The following is a 27627-nucleotide window of genomic DNA, read 5'->3' on the forward strand; positions in this document are numbered from 1 at the left end:
AAACCAGCACCCCTGGATCATGACCTTAGCAGAAAGCAGACAGATGCTTAACTGACTGAGCCACTCAGACACCCCTCTACAATGAATTTTAAAGATTTTATTTATTTATTTGACAGAAATCACAAGCAGGCAGAGGCAGGCAGAGAGAGGAGGAAGCAGTCTCACCGCCAAGCAGAGAGCCCGATGCGGGGCTCTATCCCAGGACCCTGGGATCATGACCTCAGCTGAAGGCAGAGGCTTTAACCCACTGAGCCACCCAGGTGCCCCCTCTGCAATGAATTTTAAAATGCAGCACACTATATATAACTTTTAAAGACCTTAGTGTAGGAGACTTATATTCTGGCCATGATGGAACAATCCATACTGGACTTGCCCTCCCACTGTAAACAGGTAAAATTCTGGACACATCATATGCCACATTCCCTCAGGACAGTGATTCCAGAGAGAAGGAATGCACCCAACAGGAGTCACGTATTTAGTCTTGCTCTCTGGCTGGGGACAATTTCTTGACCATGGCTCAGGGAGGTAGATCCCAAAGGAGAGTGTGTTGATAGCAGTGAGATAACCCAGATATTAGAAGTAGCAGACAATAACTTTAAAGCAGCTTTTATAAATATATTTATGGACTTATAGAAAATATTGACTTAATGGGTGGGTAATCTAAGCAGAAAATGAAAACAATAGAAAAATAAATATCAGAATGGAAAAATAATTGGATGGTCCTAACAGATGAATGTGAAAATGTGTCCACTGAAATGATCTAAGGTCAGAGAGAAACAAGATTTAAAAACATGAGCCTTAATGACCTCTGGGACCATGTCATATATGTATGTCATGTATGTTATTGGAATCCCAGAAGGAAATAGAGGAGGGGGAAATATTTGAAGAAATAGTGGCCAAAATGTTCTGAATCTGATGGAAGTTCAGTGAGTTCCAAGCAGGATAAATACAAAGAAAAGCACCCTTAGATCTCTCATAATCAAAATACTGAAAGCCAAAGATAAAAATAAAATCTGGAAAGTAGTCAGAACAATATGACATATTGCATAGAGGGTAATAATATGATTATGGCTGACTTCTCATTGTAAACAATGGAGGTCAGAAGACAATGTAATGACATATTTAAAGCTCTGAAAGAAAACTACTGTCAACACAGAATTCTACATCTAACAAAAATATCCCTCAAATAGCAAAGGTGAAATAAATACATCTTCAGATAAACTAAAGCTGAGAGAACTTGTCATTGGCAGACCTTCACTGCAAGAGGTACTCAATGAAGTTCTGTAAGCTAAAGGAAAAACGACACCTGATAGAAGCTCTATCTATGGGAAGGACCAAAAAGTACTAGAAATGATAAATATGTGGCTAAAGATAAAGGACTATCTTTTTTTCCTTCTATTCATTTTCTTAAAACATATATGACTATTTAAAGCAAAAATAATACCATTATAAGGTGAGACTTATAATGTATATAGAAATAAAATGCATGACAACAATAGGGCAAAAGGTGAGATGGTGGTGGTAAATGGAATTAAGATGTTATAAGCTTATTACATTGTGAAATATGAAGTGGTACGTTATTTATTCCTAGTGGACTATGGTAAGTTTAGAATGAATATTGTAAACCTTAGAATAACCACTAAAAAAGTAATACCAAAAGGCACAGCTAAAAAGCCAATAGAGGTAATAAAATGAAATACTAGACAAAACTCAGTTAACAAAAGAAGGAAGAAGGTGAACAGAGGAACAAAATGCACAGATGGAGGGAAGCAAATCATAAGAGACTCTTTTTTTTTTTTAAAGATTTTATTTATTTATTTGAAACAGAGAGAGAGAGATCACAAGTATGCAGAGAGGCAGGCATAGAGAGAGAGAGGAGAAAGCAGGCTCCCTGCTGAGCAGAGAGCCCGATGCGGGCCTTGATCCCAGGACCGGGCCTCGATCCCAGGACCCTGAGATCATGACCTGAGCCTAAGGCAGAGGCTTAACCCACTGAGCCACCCAGGTGCCCCATAAGAGACTCTTTAAACTATAGGAAACAAACTGAGGATTGCTGGAGGGGAGGGGAGTGGGGAGAAGGGGTAGTTGGGTAATGGGCAGTAAGTGGGACACCTGATGTAATGCGCACTGAGTATTATATGCAACTGATGAATCACTAAATTCTACCCCTAAAATTAATAAAACACTATATGTTAACTAAATTGAATTTAAGTAAAAAATTTTTATTTTATTTTATTTTATTTATTTTATTTTTATTTTTTTAATTTATTTGACAGACAGAGATCACAAGTAGGTAGAGAGGCAGGCAGAGAGAGAGGAAGGGAAGCAGGCTCCCTGCTGAGCAGAGAGCCCGATGCAGGGCTCGATCCCAGGACCCTGGGATCATGACCTGAACTGAAAACAGAGGCTTTAACCCACTGAGCTACCCAGGCGCCCCCCAAAAAAAATTTTTTTAAAGCAGATGAAAAAAAAAACCAAAAGCGAAGAGCAACGTAATGAAGACAACTATACCATTGCTTTCAATTAAAGGGTAGAGTTTCTCAAGCTATGGGGGAAAACAGCAAGACCCAACTAAATGTTACCTATAAGAGATAGAGTTTAAACATAAAGACATAGAAAGGTTGAAAATAAAAGAACAGAAAAAATATACCCTGAGAATGGCAAGCCAAGAATATTGTATGGCTATAGTATTATCAGAACCAAGTAGGCTTAAAGACAAGGAGTATTCTCAAAGAAAAGTAGGGACATTTCATAATGATACAGAGTCAGTTCAAGAGAAGACATAAAATCACAAACATGTATGTACCTATTAATATAAGTTCAAGATATATGAATCAAAAACTGACAAAGTTAAAGGGAGAAATAGAAAAATACACAAAGATAGTTGATCTCAATACTTGTCTCCCAGTAATTGAAAGATATAGAAGATTTGTTTAAATAATTTAACTTAATTAACATTTATAGAACACTGTGCCCAAGAACTACAGAATGCTAACAAAATAGACCATATGCTGGGACATAAAATAAGTCCCAAGACATATTGAAAGATTAAAATCTTACAGATTTTAATTCAATTCAAATTCAACATCCATCGATGAGAGAAAGAACCTCAGCATAATAGGAATAGTTTGAACAAAATGGAATTAAAAATAAATAGCAATATATTTAAAATCCTCAAATATTTAGAAATTAAGGAACACACTTCTAAACAAAAGTAGTCAAAAGGTGCAAGGACAGATGGTAGCTACACTTGTAGTGAACATAGCATAATATATAAATTTGCCAAATCACTATGTTAAACACTTGAAACTAACGTAATATTGTATACCAACAATATTTCAATAAAAAAAGAAAGAGCACAAGGGATATTAGTAAACATTTTCAACTGAGTGGTAATGAAAATATAACATCACAAATTTTCAGGTGCTGCTAAAGTTGTTCATAATGGAAATGCATAGCTTTAAATGGCTGACTTAGGGAAAAAAAAAAAAAGGAAAGATTTAAAATCAATGTTTCATAGAAACAATGAGAAAAACAATAGAGAAAATTAATAATGCCAGAAATTCATTCTTTGGAAAGAGTAATCAAATTGACAAAACCTAGCAGGGCTCATCAAAATAAAAATAAATCAAAATAGCAGAATCAGGAATGGAACATGAGAAATCACTACTGATCCTACAGACACTAAAAAGGATAAAAAGGAAATATTGCCACGACTTTATGGCAATAAATTCAATAATTTAGATGGAATGGACAAATTTTTTAAAGATTTTATTTATTTATTTTAGAGAGAGCAAGCAGGAGGAAGGGCAGAGGGAAAGAGAGAATCTCAAGCAGACTCTCGCTGAGCTGGGAATTGAATGTAGGCTTGATCTCATGAATCTGAGATCATGACCTGATCTGAAATCAAGACTCTGAGGCTCAAATGACTGAGCTATCCAGGTGCCCCAGAATAGACAAATTTCTTGAAAAATGCAGTTTACCTTAAATGACACAAGAAAAAATGGAAAATACGAAAACTCCAAACCTATTTTTAAAAAATTGAGCTCATAACTTAAAACCTTCCCACAAAGAAAATCCAGGCCCAACTAGTTCCACTGATGAACTGTATCAAATACATAAGGAATAAATAACAGGGGTGCCTGGATGGCTCAGTTGGGTAAGTGCCCAATTCTTGATTTTGGCTCAGGTCATGATGTCAGGGTCATGAGATCAAGCCCCATGTCCAGTTCTGCACTCAGTGGGGAGTCTACTTGAGATTCTCTCGTTGTCCTTCTGCCTCTCCTCTTGCTCTCTCTCTCTCAAATAAATAAATAAATCTTTTTTTTTTAATTTTTTTTTAAGATTTTATTTATTTATTTGACAGACAGAGATTACAAGTAGGCAGAGAGGCAGGCAGAGAGAGAGGAGGAAGCAGGCTCCCTGCTGAGCAGAGAGCCCGATGTGGGGCTTGATCCCAGGACTCTGAGATCATGACCTGAGCTGAAGGCAGAGGCTTTAACCCACTGAGCCACCCAGGTGCCCCAATAAATAAATCTTTTTTAAAAAGGAATAAATAACACCAGTCTTACACAAAGTCTTATAGAAAATACAGAAAGGAATAAATACCAACTCATTTGATGATGCCAGTGTAACACTGATATCAAAGTCAAAGTTATTACAAGAAAAGAAAATGACAGGCCAATATCCCTTATGAACGTAAGTGCAAAAAATCCAACAAAATATCAGCAAATCTGTTTTTTGGCAATACATAAAAAGAATAATAGATCAAGTGGGGTTTATCCCAATAATGCAAATTTAGCTCAACATTAAAAAAATAAAAGTCTTTCTTCACATTAACACAACAAAGGAGAAATATCATATAATGACATCTCAATAGATTCAGGGGACAAAAAGGACAAAATTCAACATCCAACCACAAGAGATTAGTATAAGGGTCAAATAATGTACTTAAAGGTGTTTAGTAAACTGAAAGATGTTATAGAAACAGAAGGTGTTTTTATTGTCATCCCTCTATGACACTCTTAGGTTTATAGGCTTCTTTCTAGTAAGGACTTCTTGGGGCCTGGACAACACATTTTTCAATTGTACAATAAATGCCCTCAGAATGGAACTCAGTTGTCATGCTGGCAGACCACGGTAGAGTAATGAAAAATTACAACCATAAGCTCTACACTGCTGCCGTTAACTTGGCTTACTGAGTGCCGGGCTCTGAATTAGGTGCTCTTCAGGCATTGTTTTATTTTATCCTTTGAGCAACTCTGAGGAGGGCACTAATATTTTTCTCTACCTTATAGATGAGAAAATGAGGATTAGAGACTAAATACTTTGCTCAAGATCTCACATATAGTTCATGGCCCTGTTGGGAACCCAGCCAAGGCTTACCCTAAAGTTTCCACTTTTAAATTCTACTCTCCTTGCCTGCTATAGCCTTATCTGGCAAGGGTACCCTAGAGTTGGCTTCTGCCCTCCTGGGCTTCCAGGTAGGCATAAGCCTAGCCTCATATCTCCCTTTTCTTTCTTTCTTTCTTTCTTTTTTTTTTTTTTTTAAGATTTTATTTATTTATTTGACAGAGAGAGATCACAAGTAGGCAGAGAGGCAGGCAGAGAAGGAGGGGGAAGCAGGCTTTCCACTGAGCAGAGAGCCCGATGTGGGGCTCCATCCCAGGAACCTGAGATCACGACCCAAGCTGAAGGCAGAGGCTCTAACCCACTGAGCCACCCAGGCGCCCCTCATACCCCCCTTTTCTGCATTCAGAACACTGTGCTAACAGATACTGGATTAGTAGGAAAGAAAAACCTCTTTAGCTGTACTTTGTTGATTTTAAAAATTCTTAGTTAGCATGTTAAATTATAAAAGTAATGCACATTCACATTAAAAATATTAAAACCATTCTAGGGGTGCCTGGATGGCTCAGTGGGTTGAAGCCTTTGCCTTCAGCTCAGGTCCTGGATCCCAGAGTCATGGGAACACCCCCCCCACCACCACCAAAATCAGGTTCTCTGCTCAGCAGGGAGCCTGCTTCCCTTCCTCTCTCTCGCCTGCCTCTCTGCCTGCTTGTGATCTCTGTCAAATAAATAAATATTTTTAAAAAGTATTAAAACCATTCTCAATGAACAGTATTGGTCCCTTCCCCCAAATTTCCCAGTCACATTCCCTAAACCAAACTGCTCTTAACAGATTCTATATATTCTTCTAGAAATTTGGATGTATATGCAAATACACACACATATATAGTCTTAAAGTAAGCAGATGGGTCATCTATTCCTGTAGCTTGGGTTTTTATTTAACAACATACCTTGGAGAGCTTTCCATAACAGTACATAAATGTTTATCTTATTCTTTTAAAAATAGGCATAGTATCTTATTGAATGGCTATGCAATAATTTATTTAACTAGGCCCCTACCAATGAATATCTAGGCGTTTTCCATTTTTAAAAACATTACAAATAATGCTGCAGTGAGCAATTTTGTACATCTTATGCATGTGTATGAATACTGCTATAGGAAAAATTAAAGTGGAGTTGAGGGCTATCTGCATTTTAAATTTTGTGAGGTATTGCCAAATAACCCTATAAAAAGTTTGCATCAGTTGGCACTCCCACAATAGCATATGATAATGTCTACTACCCTTCATCTCTAGTGTTTCAAAATCTTGAAATTTCCTTTCGACTACACTTATTTAGTGCCTTCTGTGTGCTTTAGACACTGCACTAGGCTCAGAGATTTGGAATGCAGTCAGTGTAGCCCGAGAAAGATTTGTTGGTGAATTACTATTCCCTTGGGACTAAGAGCTTTTACCCTTTTAAAAATGGAAACTGCAAGCTGGTGAGGTATTTAGTTTCAATTTAGCTTAATGGAAACCTGTTAGTGAGTTTTAAAATAAGGACCAAGACAACTGAAATGGTAAAGGAAGTCTCCTGGGCTCCAGGAAGGAGGATGCTACATCTGTGGGTTTGCAGGCTTCGAAGAGCCCCTCTTTCCAGGAACAAACATGTTTTATCATTGAACTCTTTGGAGGAAATGTGAGCTGCTTTAGTCCCTAAGGTGGTGGCCTCCTAGTAAGCAAGGGCCACACAGAGTCTGTGTGGCTGAGGGCAGAGCAGCGTCTATAACTGGGAATAAAGGCTGCCAACTATCATTAATTGAGCATAAACTCTGGCTAAGCACTGCATTATGTACTTTATGTGCATTGACTTAATCCTCATAACAATGCCATGATTGAGAGGGTGTCATTATGTCCAGTTTAAAGATAAGGATACTGAGGTTCAAAGAAGACAAGTAACTTGCCTAGAGTCATAGAACTAGCAGGTAGTGTTGTGGGGACCCAAACCAAGCTATGATTGACTTCGGAGCCCACATTTGGGCTCCCTGAGTATATTTGATCATGTACTTGTTTAATAAATATTATATCTTCATAATAGGGAACAGTTTAAGAACGTTTTTATCTCCTTACCCCTAAAATATGCTCAGGGACAAAGGGGTTGCTTACACTTTTCAGTGGGCCGTGTACCAAACTGATCTAAGTTCAGGTAAATGCCCAGTAGGTGGCAATAATAATCATCTGTTACCTTGACCAGAATTTTCATTTTCAAAGCACAGTCCCATACCTGTGGGAAGAATACAGTAGGGGATGATATGGATGCTGTGTTAGAGAGCTGAGATTTATCTCTGGGCCGATGAAGAACCCTTGGAGGCTTTAAATTAGGAGAATGATATGATAAGATTTATGTCTCAGGAAGATCACTGATAGTGATTAGTTTGGTTCAAACCCTGGTCACCTTTGGGTCAGTTGCTTGCTCACTCTAAGCCTCAATGTCCTCTTCTATAAAATAGAATAATGATAGCTCTTACCTGATAAGGTAGTTCTGAAGGTTAAATGAGATAATGCATGTATATTGCTTAGTAAATTACTAGCTCAGAGTAAATGCTCAGTAGATGAGAATGATGATAATGATATAATTATTAGAGTGGAGAGAAACTGGAGTCAGGGAAATCAAATGTAGCTATGCAAGAGAGAGTAAGGGCTCGAATTAAGGGAGGTGTAAATGGAGAGGATAGTTATGAAAGATATTAAGGAGATAGAATTGTTAGACTTTGAAACATGATGCTAATGGAAGGGAGGGAAAAGCAGGCATATTTGATGGTTTCCACTTTCCAACCTGGGTGACTGAGTGGATGGGGATGCTTGAGTGAAATAGGAAATACTGGAAGAAATAGAAATTTGGTGTAGAAAAAGAATATAATGATTAGGGTGGAAAAAGAATATATTGAGGTTGGTTTTTAATATATTGAATTTAAGTACTCTGTTACCAATTTGAACATGGTTCCAGGAAGTTTAAGCTACAGAAATAGATCTGAACTTTGGGGCACAAGGCTGGCTCGGTGAGTAGAGCATGCAAATCTTGGTCTTGGGGTTGGGAGTTCAAGCCCCATATTGGGCATAGAGATTACTAAAATAAAAATTAAAATTAAAGGGGCACCTGGGTGGCTCAGTGGGTTAAGCCACTTCCTTCGGCTCAGGTCATGATCTCAGGGTCCTGGGATCGAGTCCCGCATCAGGCTGTCTGCTCAGCGGGGAGCCTGCTTCCCTCTCTCTCTCTGCCTGCTTCTCTGTCTACTTGTGATCTCTCTCTGTCAAATAAATAAATAAAATCTTAAAAATAAATAAATAAATAAAAATAAAAAATAAAATTTAAAAATGAGAATATATAAAAAAAGAAATAACCTTGAACTCCATCATAAGGTGCAAGATGAAGCTATGGGTGGGGTAAGAACATCCAAAGGGAGTGTATAGAATAATAAGGCTGGATCGGGCGGTGCCTGGGTGGCTTAGTAGATTGAGTGGAAGGTCTGACTCTTGCTTTCAGCTCAGGTTAGGATCTCAAGGTCATGAGATGGAACCCCATGGGGCTCTGTGCTCAGCAGGGAATCTGCTTGAAATGCTCTCCCTCCCTCTCCCTCTCCCTTCCCCCCCCATTCATGCATTCTCTCTCTCTCTCTCAAAATAAATAAATAAATCCTTAAAAAAAAAAAAAAAAAGAAGAAGACGACTAAGGGGTTCAAGCATATATTCCTGGTCAAGGATATTGAGAAGCAACTGCTGGAGAGGTGACATGGAAATGAAAGTGGAGAACTTTCAAGAGAAAGCAAGGGAACCCAGCCCTCATCCTGAAAAAGAAATGAGAAGTAAGCATTAGGGAGCTGAGTTTTTACCAGTTCCCTCCCCCAGGATGCTCACACTAAAATCTATATTAATGAGAATAGAAAATGCTCTACTATGGGATAGTTCAGACTGGGACATATGTTATCCCATTGATCATCAGGATTAAGTTGACTGCTCTGGTGTTCTTGGGGGCGGGGTTCCTCTTCCTGTATCACTCCTCTAATAGACATCCTCCCTTGGCCAAATAGAATGACCTATCCAAAAGTAGAGGATCTTCTTTGGTCAAGTATAAATTTAAGAATATATAAGTACAAGAATAGTATAAGAATGGTGGACTTCCTTTGCTGGAATCTCCAAATTGTCTCCAGTGTGTACTGTAGTATTATATTTCTTTTCATAATACTATTCGCTTTTGCAGACCAAAATCCAGAAATAACAGAGTGTCTGTCTGAAGTTCCATTTCATTTTTCATCTCATAACAGCCCATACTTGTGGTGATGATGGAAGGTGGGGCAGAGCCTTGCTCAAAGTAAGGAATGGAAGAGTAGAGGGAAGTAGGAGAAAAGTGATAATATGGCAGGGTTAGATAAAGGACTAGCAGAGGTTAGTTGAGTAATGTTTTGTTAGGCAGAGATAGTGGGAGCAGCAAGGGGGAAGGGGGAAATGGTGTTTCTGGCAGGAAGAACTGTAAAAAGCAAAGGTACAGGGACACCTGGGTGGCTCAGTGGGAAGAGCATACAATTCTGGATCTCAGGCTAATCAATTTGAGCTGCATGTTGGGTGTAGAGACTACCTTAAAGTAAATAATTAATTTTTTTAAAGAAGCAAAGGTGCAGAGGTGAGAAAGGGTAGGCCATGCTCAGGAAATGTGAGTAGACTTGGTGCGCTGCATCTCAAAGTGTTAGCACATGAAGGGTTGGAGAACAGGCTGGAATGGAGATGCAGGCCAGATGATAGAGTTCTGAGGGACAGGGGAGGGAATTTGTGCTTTGTTCTTCCGTGGTTTGATGGCTTCTGGGAGGAACCATCAAAAGCTTTCCAGGAATTCAGCCTTGTCTGTCTCAGGCTTCTCCTTTTGGAAGACCAAGGGCCCAAAGTGGCAGCCTGACATTCAATCTCCTTTGCCATGGTTGGGAAGTCAGGGCTGCAGCTGATTTCATTGGCCTGTTTCACATTTATTATAGTGTGGCTTTTATAGTGTGTTAATTGAAATATTTCCAACTGCCAAAAACAATTACACTCAAATTGCCTTGTCAGTTCTTTTATTGCCAGATAAATGTTTTACAGACATATTTACGGGGGGCAGTGGTAACTGGATCTCGTTTTCTATTTAAGGCTGGCAGTTGGGTCTGGGATTGGTCCTCCAGGGCTCTGTTGTGGGCCAGAAAGCTGTTGGATGTGGCGCTTCCATCTTTTTCCCTTAGGGATCAGAGGTGCTTCAAAAAAAAAAAAAAAAAAAAAAAAAAAACAGCTTTCTGGCTTGTGCAGTTTAGCCTCGGAGAAGGGTTCCATTGCTGGAAACCTGGCAACCTGGCAGAAATCTGAATCCTGCTGCCTGCCCTACCAGCAACAATCCCAGCCCAAGCTGAGACATGCTTTTCCCTCTCCCTGGCATCCCTTTCCTCTCCTCCACCATCACAGCCCTCCCATAGACTATCATGCACGAGCCGTAAGAGGCCATCTAGTCTAACTCTTTCACTTTGTATTTGGGAAACTTAGGCCCCAGAGACTTCCCCTAAGACCACACAGGTGGACTGTGAGCACTGGGAGCAGAAGTCTCTGTCCCATGGGCTGTGCTGCCGGCAGGCTGTTCTGGCCCCCTTTCAGTACTTGAGACCTGTTTCTTATAAGAACCCTTCCTTCACGTTTCCAGCCTCCACTGATCTCCCTTTGGCTTGATCATCTGAAACCCCTATCCTTCTGTATATATACTGCACAGCTTTTGCTTCCTTGGGGAACATTTTACTGGCTTTGTCACTGTTCTTCTCTTGCCTTTGTGCATGTTGTTTTCGTCTTCGGAAAAATATTTTCTCTACTTGGACAACCCATACTTGTTCTTTGTTACCTGACTAGGAAATAGCCACCTCTGGGAGCCTTTCTTGGGCTGGGTAGGTGTCTCTGTGCACCCCTCCAGCGCCCTGGGCACACGTCTCTCTGCTGCTGATGAGGAGCAGGCTTTCAAAGGACCATATACTGAGTGAGGAAGGGAGGGAGGGTGGGAGGAAGGAAATGAGGGAGGGAGGAAGGGAAGGAGGGAGGGAGGAAGGGAGCACTGACAAGCACTGCCTACACTACTCCATGGGCCCTGAGCAAACTGGGGCGGAGACCTCATCTCTCTTCGGTTTTGTCCTACTGCTGACATGTGTCCCTGACAGATAAACAGACGCTCAGCAAGTGTTTATCAAGCTGAACAGACCATGCTGTTCTCAGGAACAGAAGATTTTAGCATATTATGACTAGAAGGTCATCACATCCAATCCTATGCATTTTACTGACAAGGAAACCGAGGCCCAAAGAGGAAAAACATTTTTCTCAGTCTCATGATCACTAACAGCATTCCTTCATTTATTCAATAAGGATTTTGAACACTTACTATATTCTCAGACCGCAGTGTATGAAACAAAGTACCTGCTCAGAAAGAGTTCACATTCATCCCAAACAAGTGTTTTTGAGTATAATCTGACCTCAAATTCCCCTTAATGCATAGTACAAAGCTGAGCTCTTAGAATATGCTTTTTTTTTTTTTTTTTTTTTTTTTTTTTAAAGAGTGGGAGAGATAGGTGAGGAGGGGCAGAGACAGCAAGAATCTTAAGCAGGCTCAATGCCCAGTGTGGAGCCCAATGTGGGGCTTGATTTCACAACTCTGAGATCATAACCTGAGCCAAAACCAAAAGTCAGATGCTTAACTGAATGAGCCACCCAGGCACCCCTAGAAAATGCTTTTTTAAAATGTTTGTTGAGGGGTACCTGGGTGGCTCAGTCAATTAAGGGTCCATCTTCTGCTCAGGTCATGATCCCGGGGTCCTAGGATCAAGCCCCACATTGGGCTCCCTGCTCCGTGGTGAGCCTACTTCTCCCTCTCCCTCTGCCTACTACTCCCCCTGCTTGTGTTCTCTTTCTCTCCCTCTTTCTCTGACAGATAAATAAATAGAATCTTAAAATTATTAAAGAAAAAAAAAAGACTTAGGAAAGCTGAATGTCCACTATCTTTGAGGTCTCTGGGCAGAAGCCTCCCTGTCTATAATACTATTTCTGATGATCCTGCAGAAATTTGCCTATGAATTACCTCTTGTTTCTGTTCTTTTTTTCAGAGCATCAGTATGGGCAGAGGAGCCAGGAAGAGAGTAAGTGCTGAGCCCACTGCAGGCTCTCAGCAAGAAGCTAACAGCATTGTTTTCCATTGAAAATATTAGCTATATGTTTTTTAGAAAATTCAAATGAGCAAAAAGAATGTTAAAATCACCCTTAAATCCACCATTGCAGGAAACCTCTTAGTTAATACATGATGTTATATCCTTTCAGATATTTCTGTGCATATATAAAAATTATATGTATTTATTTTTAAATGGAATCAAACTGTATATTATTTTATAATCTGCTTTTTACATAATATATTTGAGTACTTTCCATTGCCAATAAAGATACTTTTATAGCATCATTTAAAATTACTGTACAACATTTCACCATATGTTTCTTAAGGCCATACCATAATTTGTTCAACCATGCCCCATTATTGGACATTTAACTGTTTCTTCTTTTTGACTATTATGATCAATTCTCCCATAAACACTCATGCATTTAAATCTCTGGGCATGTCTATGGTTGTGGTTATTTCTTTAATATAAAGTCCTACACATAAAAACTTTAGTCAAAGAGTATAAATATTTTTTAGGCTTTTGAGAAATATTTCCAAATTGTTCTTTAGAAAGGCTGTCCTTGATTTGAAGGGGCACATGCACCCCGATGTTTATAGCAGCAATGTCCACAACAGCCAAATTATAAAAAGAGCCCAAATGTCTATCAACTGATGAATGGATAAAGAAGATGTGGAGTGTATATATAAAATGGAATATTACTCAGCCATTGAAAAGAATGAAATCTTGCCATTTACAACAACGTAGGTAGAACTAGAGGGTATTATGCTGAGAGAAATAAGTCAGTCAGAGAAAGACAAATACCATATTATTTCACTCATATGTGGAATTTAAGAAACAAAACAGATGAACATAGGGGAAGGGGAAAAAGAGAGCGAGAGGAAAGCAAACCATAAAAGAATCTTAACAATGGAGAACAAACTGAGGGTTGCTGGAAGGAGGTGGGCCGGGAATGGGCTAAATGGGTGATGGGTATTAAGGAAGGCATTTGTGATGAGCATTGGGTGTTACATGTAAGTGATGAATCACTGAATTCTCCACCTGAAACCAATATTGCCATGTATGTTAACTAACTAGAATCTAAATAAGAACTTGAAATAAAAAAAGTCACCAAAATTGTTAGACTGACCTGCTCATCAATAGGGCACCAAAGTCATGTTTTTGAGGAATAAATAAATATCTTCTATCTTTCACAGTAGAAAAGAGAGGTTAACTCTAAAATTCTGTTCCAAAACATACAGAAACTGTAGTCTGCCACAATAGAAAAAAACTATTAACATAAAGATAAGAAAACTGATCTAATTCTACAGAACACCAGCAGCTCGACTGTTTAGTCATGTACCTCGAGGATGGGCACATTTTATCTGTAAAGTGCCAGACAGCAAATATCTTAGGTTGTGTAGGCCATATGGTCTCATGTACAACTACTCAATTCTGCTTGTAGGGCAAAAGCAGCAAAAGATAATACATAGATGAATGAGAGTGGTTGGGTCCCAATAAAACTATTTATGGAAATAGGAAAAGAAAAAAGAAAGAAAGAGAGAGAGAAAGAAAGGGAGGAAGGAAGGGCGAAAGAAAGAAGAAAAAAAGAAAAAGAAAAGGAAAGAAAAGAAAAGAGAGAGAGAGAAAGAAAAAAAGGAAAAAGGAAAAAGAAAGATTGTGTTAATTTATAGTTATCAATTTTCCCATAACCTCATCAACACAATATTAATTTCATTTGGTTGAGGGGTCTCTTTATTTTGGGTTTTTGTTGTTTTAGTTTTCAATAGTTTTTTTTTTTTTTTAAGATTTTATTTCTTTCTTTGTTCATTTGTGAGAAAGAAAGCGAGAGAGTGAGCACAAGCCCGGGCAGAGGGAAGGAGAATCCCAAGCAGACTCCCCACTGCGCAGAGCCTGACGTGGGGCTGCATCTCACGACCCTGAGGTCATGACCTGAGCTGAAACCAAGACTCGGTTGCTCAACCAACTGAGCCACCCAGGGGCCCCATTGTTTTCAGGAGTTTTAAGTGAAAAATTGGATTCTTTGGGGGTTTTTTCTGCATATTTTTGCTATTATAAGGGTGATTTTTTTTTTTTAGTATGCCATAGGCCAATTTGGCAAGGTGTTCAGCTATCTATTAGGGAAAGGAGAAAGTTCTAGTCCTTGGTTTTTTGACAGCAATCTGACGGTCTCTCTGAAGGCTCACCACAATGTTCCAGCTAACCCCTGACCCCAAGGGCTGAGGTGGCCAACATCCTCCAGGCAGTGAGAACTCCAGCCCGAGCAGCTCCTTCGGACTCTTTCATGAGTGGTCTATTGTGCATTCTGTAGTCTCCGTGTGGGGGCAGGTCTTGGCCTCTGGGAGGATTTGTGAATGAAGCGGCTTCTGGCTGCTCTGCTTGCTGACCCTCACATGGGGTTTTTGACCAGGATGAAGATTCAGGAACTGATGTGGGGGAAGGAGCAGATGAATGGGCCCAGTCCAAAGCCACAGTCAGACCCCCTGACCAGCTGGAGCTGACTGATGCGGTGAGTCAGGCGTGTCCCGCCCTTGCCCCTTCCACCTCCTCCAGCCTCAGAGATGTGCTCTTGCACGGTAATGATTAGCCGCCTGCACAGAGCCTGGGTGTGAGATGTCTGCTGGTACCCCAAGTACCAGAAGAGGTGGGGGGCCCTCCATGTAGGACCCTCTGGGTATTTCTCTCCCTTAGGAGCTAAAGGAAGAGTTCACCCGCATTCTTACTGCCAACAACCCACACGCACCGCAGAACATCGTCAGGTACAGCTTCAAAGTAAGTCTCCCCCCGGGGTGCGGGCCTCTAGGTACCCCTTGGCTTGGCAGGGACTTGCTATTCTGCAAAAGCCTCTCTGCTATTAGAGAGACCATCTTTAAACTTTGGTCTTTGGCTGGAACCTTGAAATTTTACATGGACTTTTCCAGAGATTTCAAAAATTTCTTTACTAATCTCCCTTACAGTCTTAATGAGTACTTATTACATGTCAGACACTGTGTTAATAAATTATTTTAATTATTTTTAAAACTTACAACTATCCTGAAAATTAGATAGTTTTATCCTCATTTTACAGATGAAAAAAAAAACAAGGCTTAGAGTGGTTAAGCCCAAGGTCATGCAGAAAATAGGGGACAGAATCAGGATTTGAATCCATTCTGCCCACGACCACAAACCCTGTTCTTAGCTGCCACACCGTTTCATCCTCCCAACCATCTGAGTTCCTGAGATAAGGGCTTTGTGGTAACTATGTAAGGCAGAGCATCCCAACCTATGTGCGGAAATAGTAATTCTTTCAGCCCTCTAGGGGTAGGTGGGTTTGGTTCAGTCAGAGCACATGGGCTGGGTTCCTCTCTAGAGCTTCTCCTCTTTAGAACTTACCCCTATATGTCATACAAATGTAATAATTTTCTATATGACTTGAAAAGGGTTGAGAAGAAATGTTTTGAAAGAAGGAAGGAGGGGTGCCTGGGTGGCTCAGTGGGTTAAGCCTCTGCCTTCTGCTCAGGTCATGATCTCAGGATCCTGGGATCGAGGCCCACCTCGGGCTCTCTGTTGGGCAGGGAGCCTGCTTCCCCCTCTCTCTCTGCCTGTCTCTCTGCCTACTTGTGATTGCTCTCTCTGTCAAATAAATAAATAAAATCTTTTAAAAGAGAAAGAAAGAAAGATAGAAGGAAGGAAGGAAACCTGGTGTTAAAGTAAATGGTACAACTAGGATGCTTTTCAATAAGGAAGCTAGGTAGGGGACCCAGACTAATAGACCCTATGAAAACAGGGATCACATCTGCTTTTGCTAAGCTTTATATCCCTGGAACCTAGAAAATACTTGGCATGTTGTACAGCGTCTGCTTAAAAATTATTTGTTGAAGGGGCACCTGGGTGGCTCAGTGGTTTAAGCCTCTGCCTTCAGCTCAGGTTGTGGTCTCAGGGTCCTGGGATCGAGCCCCACATCGGGCTCTCTGCTCGGTGGGGAGCCTGCTTCCCCCTCTCTCTCTGCCTGCCTCTCTGTCTGCTTGTGACCTCTCTCTCTCTCTGTCAAATAAATAAATAATCTTAAAAAAATTATTTGTTGAAGAAGGAATGAACAAGGTTGCCTGGATTTTAAGCTGAACCCTGCTTCTCATTTGCTGTATGAACTGGATAAGGGCCAAACTCAAAAACCTTTTCTAGATGTCTGTGGCCCCTTGTATGGAACAGGAGGATTGGGGAGTGGGGGTGTCTCTGAGAATCTATCCAGTCCTCACATCCACTAATAACAGTGTGGAGAAGGTCAGGCCAGGTGTGTCTGATGACTATGTGTGACCTGTCTCAGCTCTGTGGTGAGACAGGTACACGAGGATCCCTCGGCATGGATGTGAGAGCCAGTGATAGGCAAGTCCAGAACTATTCAAAGTTGAGAAGAAAATACAATTTAAAAATATGTCTTTGATGAGAACGTAAAAGAAAAAACTTCTTTCATTTGCCTCCTCTTCTTTTTTTTTTAAGATTTTATTTATTCATTCGACAGACAGAGATCACAAGTAGGCAGAAAGGCAGGCAGAGAGAGAGGAAGGGAAGCAGGCTCCCTGCTGAGCAGAGAGCCCAAAGCGGGGCTCGATCTCAGGACCCTGAGATCATGACCTGAGCTGAAAGCAGAGGCTTTAACCCACTGAGCCACCCAGGTGCCCCATTGTCTCCTCTTCTTAAGCTGGAATGTAATGAAAACTTCGGGTTAACTGAACATTTGGGGATATCTATCTATATATATCTCGTTAACAGATGGACCATGTTAATCCTGATAGAATGAAGGCAGATTGCATTCTCACTCCAGCACTTTTGGGACCCCTGGTCTGACTCAGCCCCCTCCCTTCTTAGGAAGGCACATATAAGCTTATTGGCGTGGTGAACCAACTGGCAGTTCACTTCAGCCAGGTTGGGAACCTGATCCCCAAAGACTCGGATGAAGGACGGCGGCAGCACTACCGTGATGAGTTAGCAGCAGGTAGGCCTCGGGGCTGGCAGGAAGTGGAGGCCCAGAGCCCAGGTTCCTTTCTGTGGTCATCCTAGGGAGCGGATACTAAGCCATAACTTTGCAGAGCTTCTGCTTACATGAAGTCCCACAGCTGGCGGCCCTGCTGCGGTCTGGGAATTAAGCTGTGAGGACCCTGGGGTAGCTGAGGCCTCAAAGGCAGAAACCAAGAGAGCGAGCCTTGCCCTGCCAGGGGATGGGGGAGCAGGCCTGGCCTTTGGATTCATCTGCAGTATCTTATCAAGGTTCTCAGGAGTCTGCCAAGGTGGTGATTTCAGAAGCCGAAATCCTTGAAGAAGAAGAAGAGCCTAAGGAAACAGAAGCTGAAACTGAACTTGGGAGTCAAACAGATGTGCCTGCCACTGAGGTGCAGTACAGAACTGCTCCCATCCCTCCCCTTCCAGCTCCAGCTGCAGATGGAAGCTTCGGGGCTAATTGGTTGGGGGGTGGGGCTGCAGGTGAGAAGTTAGAGGCTGTAGATAGCAAGCCTCTGGCATCATCACCCTCTCCTACTCCAGCCTCTCCTAGGGCATGACTTCTCCCCAACCCCGATTCCCCACCACCTTCTTCTCACAGCTGAGCCCTTGTCCCTTGGGTCTTTTTTTTCTAGGCAGCTGCAAAAGCAACTGAAGAAGAATTGATGACTCCCAAGCAGCCCAAGGAGCGAAAGCTCACCAACCAGTTCAACTTCAGTGAGAGGGCCTCACAGACCTTAAACAATCCTCTCCGGGTAGAGCAGCCCCCACCACAGCCCCTTGACCTCCTGGTTCTGCACTGTTGCATGGCAGGGAAGGAACAGGCTTGACCCCTGCCCCAGCAACTCTTAGCCTGGAAGAATGACAGGCACAGCACAGTTCATCTCTCCAAGGAGAGCTGGGAACATGTGTTGGGGGTCTTGTAAGCTGTTCAGAGTTCAGAACTCCTTGTAAGGAGTTCAGAGTGGGTAACAAGGAGTCTGGAGCCCTTCACTGAGACTGAAACATATATGGGCCTTGGAGAAGAGGTCAAGATCTGGGGGAGAGAGGGGAGGTCAGAATGTGCCAGGGAGGCAGAACTAAGCCAGTTTGACTGCAGTTGATGCTCTCTGTGATAGACTAGCTGGAAAAGGCTAGAAAAGTTTCCTGGCTCACTAGTATGGAGGACCCTGAATACCAGGTTGAAGGAACCTCTCAGGGTTTCAGGGGAGAGACTCACGTATGTAAGACAGTGTTTTACAGAAATCAACCTATGAATGGAGGACAGAGGTCTACAGGATAGGTTTCTGGAAGCTCCTAATCATGCTGTGTGCTCCCTATTCAGTAATCTGGGTGGTACATAATGAGGAGGGAATGCATGCCTCTGGTGGAGCAGAGACGGCAGTATTAGGGAGAAGCCTTCTCAGGATGAGGGATGTTAGTCCAGTAGCTTACCAGGGGCTAACCTCTGTGTCTTGCATCAGGAGGCTGGCCAGAGACCTGTCCATCCCCCACTTGGAGTTTTTCTTGGTTGAAAGTGGCACAATCAGGCTTCATTGCCCCTGATTTCTAGCTTAGGCTTTTTCTAAGGAAGCTTAGAAGGAAAATGGAGGCTTTCACTCCATCATTTGGTCCTTTGTACAGGCCCTCTTTACTTCCCCAGTTCTGTGTTCCATCTCTCCCTCTGCTCCAACTGAAATGTTTCACCCAAGGATATACTGCTGGGTTAAGTGAGAAGGATTTGAGGGCTTTCTGTGGGTTTCCTGTTGTCATTGTTCTCTAGGACCGAGAATGCCAGATGGAGCCTCCTCCCAGGACAAACTTTTCAGCCACAGCCAATCAGGTGAGTCCCTGGATCAGTCTAAAACTCATCACCACACCCCAGCCACCCACCCCATGCATTTTGTCAAAGAGTCCTCTGCATCCATCTATCTCCCTGCTCCTTGTCTAGGCTCTGAACACTAGGGATATGAGACAGTGGGACCCCACCCTGTGAGCTCTGGATCAGCTACATGCCCCCAACCCCAGGGCAAGGCTGTCAAAGAGGGAAATAAGCATGGTTTCTAACTCTCTGAAACCCATGGCACCCCAAGGCTGACTCTGAAGTGTTAGCACTTTAACCTGCCCTTCCAGAAGCCTTCATTTTTCCTGCAGACCCTCTTTCCCCCTCAAATCCTACTGGGTAGCCATGCTGATTTGGGCAGGATTTGGTGCCAGGAGACCTGAGCTCGGGTGCCAACTTTGCTGCTCATACTATAAGATCCTGGGCAAACCATGTCATTCTTAATTTATCAGTTACTATTTCTCTGTCAAATGAGGACAACAAGCAGCCTCACAGAATTGTTGGAAGGCTCTGAATGAGATAACAAACATTGAATTGTATTGTAGCATGGAGTATTGGCCCATGGGTGAATCATTACTGTAAGGTGTGTCTATCTGGCCTCCAGGTGGCAGTGACTGCCCAACTCTGGAGAGCACAGAATGTGATCTGGGGTTTTTCAGTCCCAGATCCTTGCTGGTTCCTTTGTTACTATCCTTGGGCTTCTCTTGCTGTCAGATCCAGTTAGCAGGGTTTCCTTAATTTTTTTTTAAGATCTTATTTATTTATTTATTTGAGAGAGAGAGAGAGAGAGAGAGAGAGACAAAGGGCACGAGCAGGGGGAGGAACAGAGGGTGAGAGGGCAGGGAAAATCTCAAGCAGACTTGGCAATGAGTGTGGAGCCCAACACGGTGCTCAATCCTATGACCCTGAGATCATGACCTGAACCAAGAGTCAAACACTTAACTGACTGAGCCACCCAGGTGCCCATCCCTTACTTTTGTTTATCTTTTTATGCTCAGGAGTTGTGGTCAGTGCTGTAGATAGTCGACATGAACTAGTGAAGTTTATCACATCTCTATATGGGGAAACATTTTTTAAATGTCCTAGTTCAGGGGCGCCTGGGTGGCTCAGTGGGTTAAGCCTCTGCCTTCAGCTCAGGTCATGATCTCGGGGTCCTGGGATCGAGCCCTGCATTGGACTCTCTGCTCGGCAGGGGGCCTGGTTCTCCCTTCTCTCTGCCTGCCTCTCTGTCTACTTGTGATCTCTCTCTCTCTCTGTCAAATAAATATATAAAAATTAAAAAAATTTTTAAATGTCCTAGTTCAGAGCCTCATAAATCACCAAGAAAAATGTGAGCTAGTCTATATTTGCCCATTTGTTTTGCCTAGCAGGGTCTGTAGGTTGGAGCAATACTGATCTCTAGCTGGCAATTGAGCCTCTAAGCTGCAGAGTAGAAAGTTCATCCCAGAGGTGCCCTGAGAGCTTCATTCTTGTCCTAGAGCTGACAGCAGAGAAGACAGACATCGAATACATAATTACCCTGGACCAAGTAGAGGATGCTATAGAAGCACGTGACAGGGGTTGACATAGTCTATTCTTCAAGCTCTAAAAGCTGAATAGGAGCTGCCTGGATGAAGATTTTGCCATGTGATGATCCTTCTCATTTTGCCCTTGCCTAGTGGGAGATCTACGATGCCTATGTAGAGGAGCTTAAGAAGCAGGAAAAGACCAAAGAAAAAGAGAAGGCAAAGACACCAGTGGCTAAAAAAATGGGGAAGATGACCATGAGGAAGATGACATCTATGGAGTCCCAGGTTTGATGGAGGTTTCATGGCTGTGTCACAGAGAATGACTGAGTGGGATCTTGGTCTCTGGGTAGTGAGGAACCTGGCCATCAGGAAGGACTTCACAGACTTTAAGGGGTGTGTGTGTATGTGATAATGCTGAAGTATGAATAGTTCTTTTCTTTTGGGAAGATGTGAGAAGAGCTAGAGCTACCTCTGGCATTCCATACTTCTCCCCAGTCTTATAGGATTCAGGATTGTTGGGCTAGGGGGGCAACAGAAGACATGAATGTTATTGAAAGTCCAAAGTATACCTTGAAAGAGCTCAGGAGTCTTCTCAGGATGAGGTGGGATATGAGAATAAAGCATCACCTCCCTGAGCAAGAGCTCCTAAGGTTTGGGAGAGTGATTTGCTCTTGACCTTTGGGCTTTATTTGTTCAATTTTTTAGGTGAGTCTTACGGGCCAGAAGGCAAGTCAGAGCAGATCACAGTCACCAGCACGTCCAGGCCAATGGGTGTGGTCATTCTGGGATGGATGTTTACTCCGAAGAACCATATAGGAGTCATTATAGAGGTCATGGTTGGGGGGCTCACTGTAGGTATAGCCAGTATAGGTTGGGGATCATCATGGAAATTATGGTGATTGGTCACCACAGGGAAGATCACCACAGGGAGATGCTGAAAGGCCACTTTTGTCCCTTCAACAGAGATAAAGCTTGGTCGGGAGCCAGAGTCACAGTATGGGTATCAGGATGAGTTTGGCAATAGAGTGGGAAAGTGAGGGCCTCAGGAAGCCAAAGTCTAGGTTCAGCACCTTGGAGAGCGCCCAGACAGCTCTCTGAAAAGTGGTTCTGCTACAGAAGACAGATCAGTTAAAGGAAATTTTGCTTTGTCTTAGGTATGACCACTTCCACTCAATTTCATGTCCCTGATAAAAGTCATATTTTATGAGAGGTTTGAGGCTTCCCTGCTTTGGCTTAATATGAACTTCTCTAATTCAGTTTCATTCAACTACAGACCAAAACTTGTGATCATGATCATGCTGGGTACTGGAACCCAGAGGTGAAAGATGAAGTCCTTGCCCCATGGCTTGCCCTGTCCAGACCTTTGATTTCCCCTCTACTGTTGCCTAGAGGTTAGTGGCGTTGGAGGAGCTGTTGGCCTGGGTCAAGTTTCACTTGAAGATCCTTCAAGGATTTAGCTGCAGGCTGTGTGTTAGGACTATTATTATAGAAACCTTAACTGCAGCTGCCAGGACCCAGAGAACAGAAGAAATGTCCCTGTGGCTGAGACTGAAAACTGTCCTTTGGTCTAAGCCCTTGGTGCCTAACATGTCTATCAGACTTGGTGTCTAATGTGCCCAGGGAAGGGGGACTATGCTGGATTCTTCCAGCTTGGTTGACATTGAAGGCTGTGATGCAGATAGATTCCAGTCCTCTGTACCAAGAAGCTACAGTGGTGGCAGGACATTGTGGGGTGTAAGATACCCCCAACACCAGTGAACACCTTAGTGTGCAACATCTACACAAGGGAATCGAGCTTTAACTGGGAATCCCAAGTACTGGGCCTGGCTGTCTGTAGAACTGAGTGGCCCTTTGCTCAGGCCCAGCGTATGAACAGAGTGACACCTTTTTTCAGGGACCTGCATCTGATGAGGTTGATATAAAACCCAAGTGCATGGGAGGGGAGAAAGCAGAACAACTCATTGATACCTTGTAGGAAGGTCTGCAATGATAGATTTCATTAATGTCTCATTAATGATTTGGATGAATGTATAGAAATGAATGTAAGCTTGTCCGGTCTGAAAGATTAGGACAGGAAGGGGAGAAAGGACTCAGAAGCCACAAGTTTAGTCAGAAATAATGAAGAGCTATGTCTGCTCAAGTAGCATAGTATCCAGAATGAGGGAGACAGCAGTCCACCACACTGTCCTCAGAGCACATCTAAAACCTTGAGTCTTCCAGGACCAGGCAAAGGTGGTCAGGCTGGTGAAGGACTGGCTTTTTCCATGGGGCTGCGGGCATGAGACCTGGAGTCCACACAGTTGAGTTTAGATCCTGTCTTTGCTACTTATTAGCTGGGTTCTTCTGGCCTGTTTCCTCATTAGTAAAGACATCCTACTGATACTTACTTTGCAAGATTGTTGTGAGAACCCAAGATCGTATACAGTTGCTAGTATAGTAGGAGTTAGGTAACTTAAAAAGTTGCCACTTGGCTCCTAATCCACGGAATGGGAAGGGAATGCAGGTCTATGTATCTCCAGAAGCCATCCTCTTCCTGATGCCAACACTCCTAGGAAATCTCATTTTCAAGAGCCATGGGCCTGGCCTTCTTGAGCACCTTGAGGGTTGCACCTGGACAAAGCCTTGGGTTAGGAGTTGCTTCTGCCTTGTACTCCCTATGTACAAGCATATCTCTGCCCCCTCTCTGGATTCTATCTCTTCCTCAACTCTTGACTAAATAAGTTGGATAAGAAGCTCTCTGAAGCCTTTAATGAGAGTCTTTGTCATTGTCTGAGATGATGAAACCTTTCTGTCTCCACTAAAGAAGACTCTTACCTTCTCTTTTCTGTTCTTCCCTCCAATACCCTTCCTGGGCTCTCTCCAAAGTCCCGTGTTTTACACCAAGATATGCCTTCGCCAGAACAAGTTCAGAATGAAAGATCATGAGGCCGGCTGTGCCCAGGAGCCAAGTATGGTAGTGCAGACTCCTTATGCCACATATGAGCTGGGCATTCCCAAAATGGGGTGGTGACATGAGCTGCTCCTTGAGGCATGAAGAGATTTCTTTACAGAGCTATCTTGGGTGGGTGGTGTCAGAGAAACAATTGCACCTCTGGGCTGTGGCTTGAGGCATAAGCTCTGCAGGAGCTAGCTATGAAGACCTGTGACCTCTGTATCTCCACAGAGTGATGACATCACCAAAGTGACTCAGGCTGCTAAAATTGTGGAGCGGATGGTCAACCAGAACACATATGATGATGTTGCTCAAGGTAAGATTTAACGTGTTGGCAACTACTCTTACTGCTTGTATTAAAAGAATTCCTCAGGAGGTGCCTGGGTGCTCAGTTGGTGGAGCATCTGACTCTCGATTTTGGCTTGGGTCATGATTTCACATTCCTGGGATCAAGCCCTATGGGCTCTGTGCTCAGGAGGGAGTCCGCTTCTCTCCTACTCCCTCTCCCTCTGCCACACACACACACACCCTTCGCTCACAAGTGCTTCCTAATTCTTGTCTCTACTGTGTCCAGCTTGGGGACAATAAAAATGCTAGAATGCAGACTGAAACAGCTCTGGGGATCCTCAGGAATGGAGGAAGGGAAATGAGGAATGAGTGGCAGCAGTAAGGAAGGCAGAAGGGAGGGCTAAGATAGGTGCCAAGGGATAAGCAGAGTCTGAGTGGGAGATTAGCAAAAGGGCAGATGTTCTGGGCAAGGAACAGCATAAGCAGTCACTTGGTGGTAAAAACAAATTGGAATGGACTCTGAGGACAAAGGGCAGCAGACTCAGTGACTCAAGCAGGGGTTTGTTGGAAAGTAGTGAGAGTTCAGGCTACAGAGGTAGTTGGAGTCCAGGCTACAGGGCCTGGACTATCTCAGGGAATCTGAGCTTTTCTGCAGAGAGTTCAAAGGTTCTGTCCAGGCAGCAACACAGTCCAGTGAGAGGTCAGCTGGAGAAGGATGCGATGGGGCAGAATGCAGGAACAGAGACGAAAGTGAGGTTCAGCTGAGGGGTAGAATGGGCCTCATCCCACCTTTTCCAGGGGTAAAGAAAAGGAAGCAGTTATAATAGTGAAAAGCCAGCATCAGCATTCCCTGGGAATGGCCCAGGTACTGGACATTGTGCTATGCAACTTACACATATTACTTTACATCATCCTGATCTCCACACTATTGGACAAATACCATTATTCTCTCCATTTCATAGGTGAGAAATTTGGGCCATTGCCACTTGTTCACAACCGCAGCCAGTATGAGGAGTGAGTGGAGCCATTGGGACTTGAACACAGGCCCTTGGGATCTATAGCCTAAGTGCTCCAGTGCAAGGCTACAGAGCCACTGAGCTTGAAGAGACATTTCAAGAAAACATTCAATAAGTCTATGATGGTGATTAATTAGTGATGAAGTGAAGAAAGAGATTGATTCAGAAATGCTTAAATCCTGGGGGCCTGGGAAATTCTGGTGTCTTTGACAGAGCCAGGGAAACAGAATCCTTCCCATGGCATGAACAGCACATTCCCAAGTGGCTTGTATTTCCCTAAGAGGTTGTGCATTTATTTGGAGCAGCTGCCTCCCCAAAGTTGGCAGCTCCTCGCTGCTGGCTGGTCTCCTTTGCTGACAGCCTAGGGCTCTTCTTGGTGACTTGATGCTCATTGCTCACCCATGGGACATAGAAACCAGGGCTGCCAAGACCAGCAGCCTAAACAAGCCCCCTTGTTATCATTCAGGCTGGAAAACGACCTTGAGTGCTTTTCAAAGCTGTCAAAGTACACAGCAGCTGTGAATGAATTTGTCACTCACACAGCTTGGCTTCCTGAAACCCAGCCTCTGCAACCAGCCCACCAAAGGGCTGTGAACACGATTAATATCCATGGAGAAACTGGCCTTGGTGAACCTTTTTCATTTATAAGAACACAATCACATAAAAATGCATTGAACTTTGATTTTTTTAATTGCACACTCTTTTCCCAAAGGAAAAGTCTAATCATGAAGAAGTGAAAACAGAAAAGTGTTACCAATTAATCTCCTCTCTGAAATGAGGTATTTTCAAAGACAGCCTAAGCTCGGGGCTCTCCTATATGATCAAGGCTCATGCCTCTGATCACTCTGATTTTTTGTTGTTGTTCCGAGACATTTTTGAGGTTTGAATGTGGTCCCACAACCTCAAGGCTGGGCCAGTGCCTAGGCATGTCCTTGACCGTGTCGGATGAGAGGATTCATTTTCTAATGGGTCACCCCTGTTTGGAAAAAAAGACTGAGAAATTTTTCACTTCTGGTGATTTATTTCCTTGTGTTCTTTGAACAATCATTGGGTGTCTGCTCTGTGGCTGGCACTGTGCTAGGCACTGCAGGTCCAGAGATGACTAGAACATGCTGCTTGCTCCCCAGGAGCTGTCTGGTAGGGGAGACGGGCAAAAGGATCAATAGAAGCAACACAGCATGACAGACATTTCAGCAGAGAAGAGGCAGGGCTGGAATGGAGGAAGAGATGAATTCTGCTTAACAAGAAAATGAAGGCCTCACAGAGAAGGAGTTTAATCTGGATCTGCAGTTAGTGGGAGTTTGCCAGGAAGATGAAGGAGCAGAACATTCTAGACACTATTTGATATAGAGGTTAGGTGAACACCTGACTGCAAATGACATGACAGTCGTGGCCTGGACCCTTGGTTTGACCAGGGAGCCTGTGCAAGCGGAGTCATTGAGAGGTTTTCAGTGGGGGTGAGGGGGTGGTGTGATGAGGTGATTGATTTGTTCTCATTCTGGTAGCTCTGGGGAGTGGGCACTGGAGGAGGAGTTACTGGAGGTGGGGAGACCAATTAGGAGGAGGATGTAGTAATGCAGGTGATGGTTCTTGGGACCTGGGCAGTGGCTTTGGGTTTGTAGAGAAGTGAATGGATTTTAAAAAGTCATCAGAAGGACAATATGAGATATAACGTAAAGAGATCAGTCAAGGATTACTAGGTTTCTCTTTAGCCAAATGACAAGACAGATGGAGCTTCTACCTAAGTTAGAGGAAACGGGAGACAGAGACAATTTAGGGCAGGAGATGAACTTGAATCCAGAGAACCCATTTCAGGGATCCAGGCAGCTTCACCACAGTGGGGCTTAGCAGCGGGTGTGAAGATGGACAAACCTGGGATTTTATCTAAGAGGACATGTCTACTTTATTGTAAATTGCCTCCAACAACAGTGATGACAGTAACAATAACATATAGAGAGCTGACTATGTGCCAGCTATTTTTCTAAGTACTTTACCTATATTAACAATTAATCCTCACGACAGTCCTTTGAGATAGGTACTATTACTATTCCCACTTTGAAACACAAGAGTCTGTTTTGGCCAAGGAGGTACAGACAGAGAGTGGCAGGCCTGGGTTTGCCATAAAATGGCAGTCCCAGGGCTGATTCAGCCTGGGTGTGTTTAAGATTTTAAGTACTACGAGGATGCTGCTGACGAATACCGAGACCTGGAGGGCACCCTGCTGCCGCTCTGGAAGTTCCAAAACGACAAAGCCAAGCGCCTGGCTGTCACCGCCCTCTGCTGGTAAGTGTGGACATTGCAGCAAACCAAGAGGCCCTGAAAGCCTGAGCTGGGGCACTTCTACTGCTCTTAACCACTCTGAAGATGACGCGTAGCATTATAGAAAAAAAGGGACTGGGATTCTTGTGGGATTGTGCGGTCAGCCCATGTCTCTAAAGTCAACAGTAGATGTCTTTAGTGTAGTTAGGCACCAGTGTTCGTGGGAAGGCTCATGTCTATTGGGAAAGCCACGTTCATTTCCTGGGCCAATGGATTCATATTTCTTT

General features: G+C 43.1%; 1 protein-coding gene across 2 annotated transcripts in view; it reads left to right on the top strand.

Moving 5' to 3' along the window:
• The window catches only part of DNAI1 (dynein axonemal intermediate chain 1), a 58695-nt gene that overhangs the window by 8088 nt on the left and 22980 nt on the right, over positions 1 to 27627 (top strand). For both annotated transcript variants that reach the window (XM_032860415.1, XM_032860416.1), the window contains exons 2-11: positions 12479 to 12511; positions 14952 to 15050; positions 15233 to 15313; positions 17387 to 17513; positions 17786 to 17907; positions 18151 to 18270; positions 19278 to 19337; positions 20996 to 21130; positions 24009 to 24093; positions 27247 to 27364. In XM_032860415.1, coding sequence (XP_032716306.1) covers positions 12479 to 12511; positions 14952 to 15050; positions 15233 to 15313; positions 17387 to 17513; positions 17786 to 17907; positions 18151 to 18270; positions 19278 to 19337; positions 20996 to 21130; positions 24009 to 24093; positions 27247 to 27364 — 980 coding nt within the window. The remainder of the gene's footprint in view (positions 1 to 12478; positions 12512 to 14951; positions 15051 to 15232; positions 15314 to 17386; positions 17514 to 17785; positions 17908 to 18150; positions 18271 to 19277; positions 19338 to 20995; positions 21131 to 24008; positions 24094 to 27246; positions 27365 to 27627) is intronic.

The sequence above is a fragment of the Lontra canadensis genome, unplaced genomic scaffold (assembly GCF_010015895.1).
Source record: "Lontra canadensis isolate GAN:19392208 unplaced genomic scaffold, GSC_riverotter_1.0 scaffold19, whole genome shotgun sequence".
Classification (NCBI taxonomy): Eukaryota; Metazoa; Chordata; class Mammalia; order Carnivora; family Mustelidae; genus Lontra; species Lontra canadensis.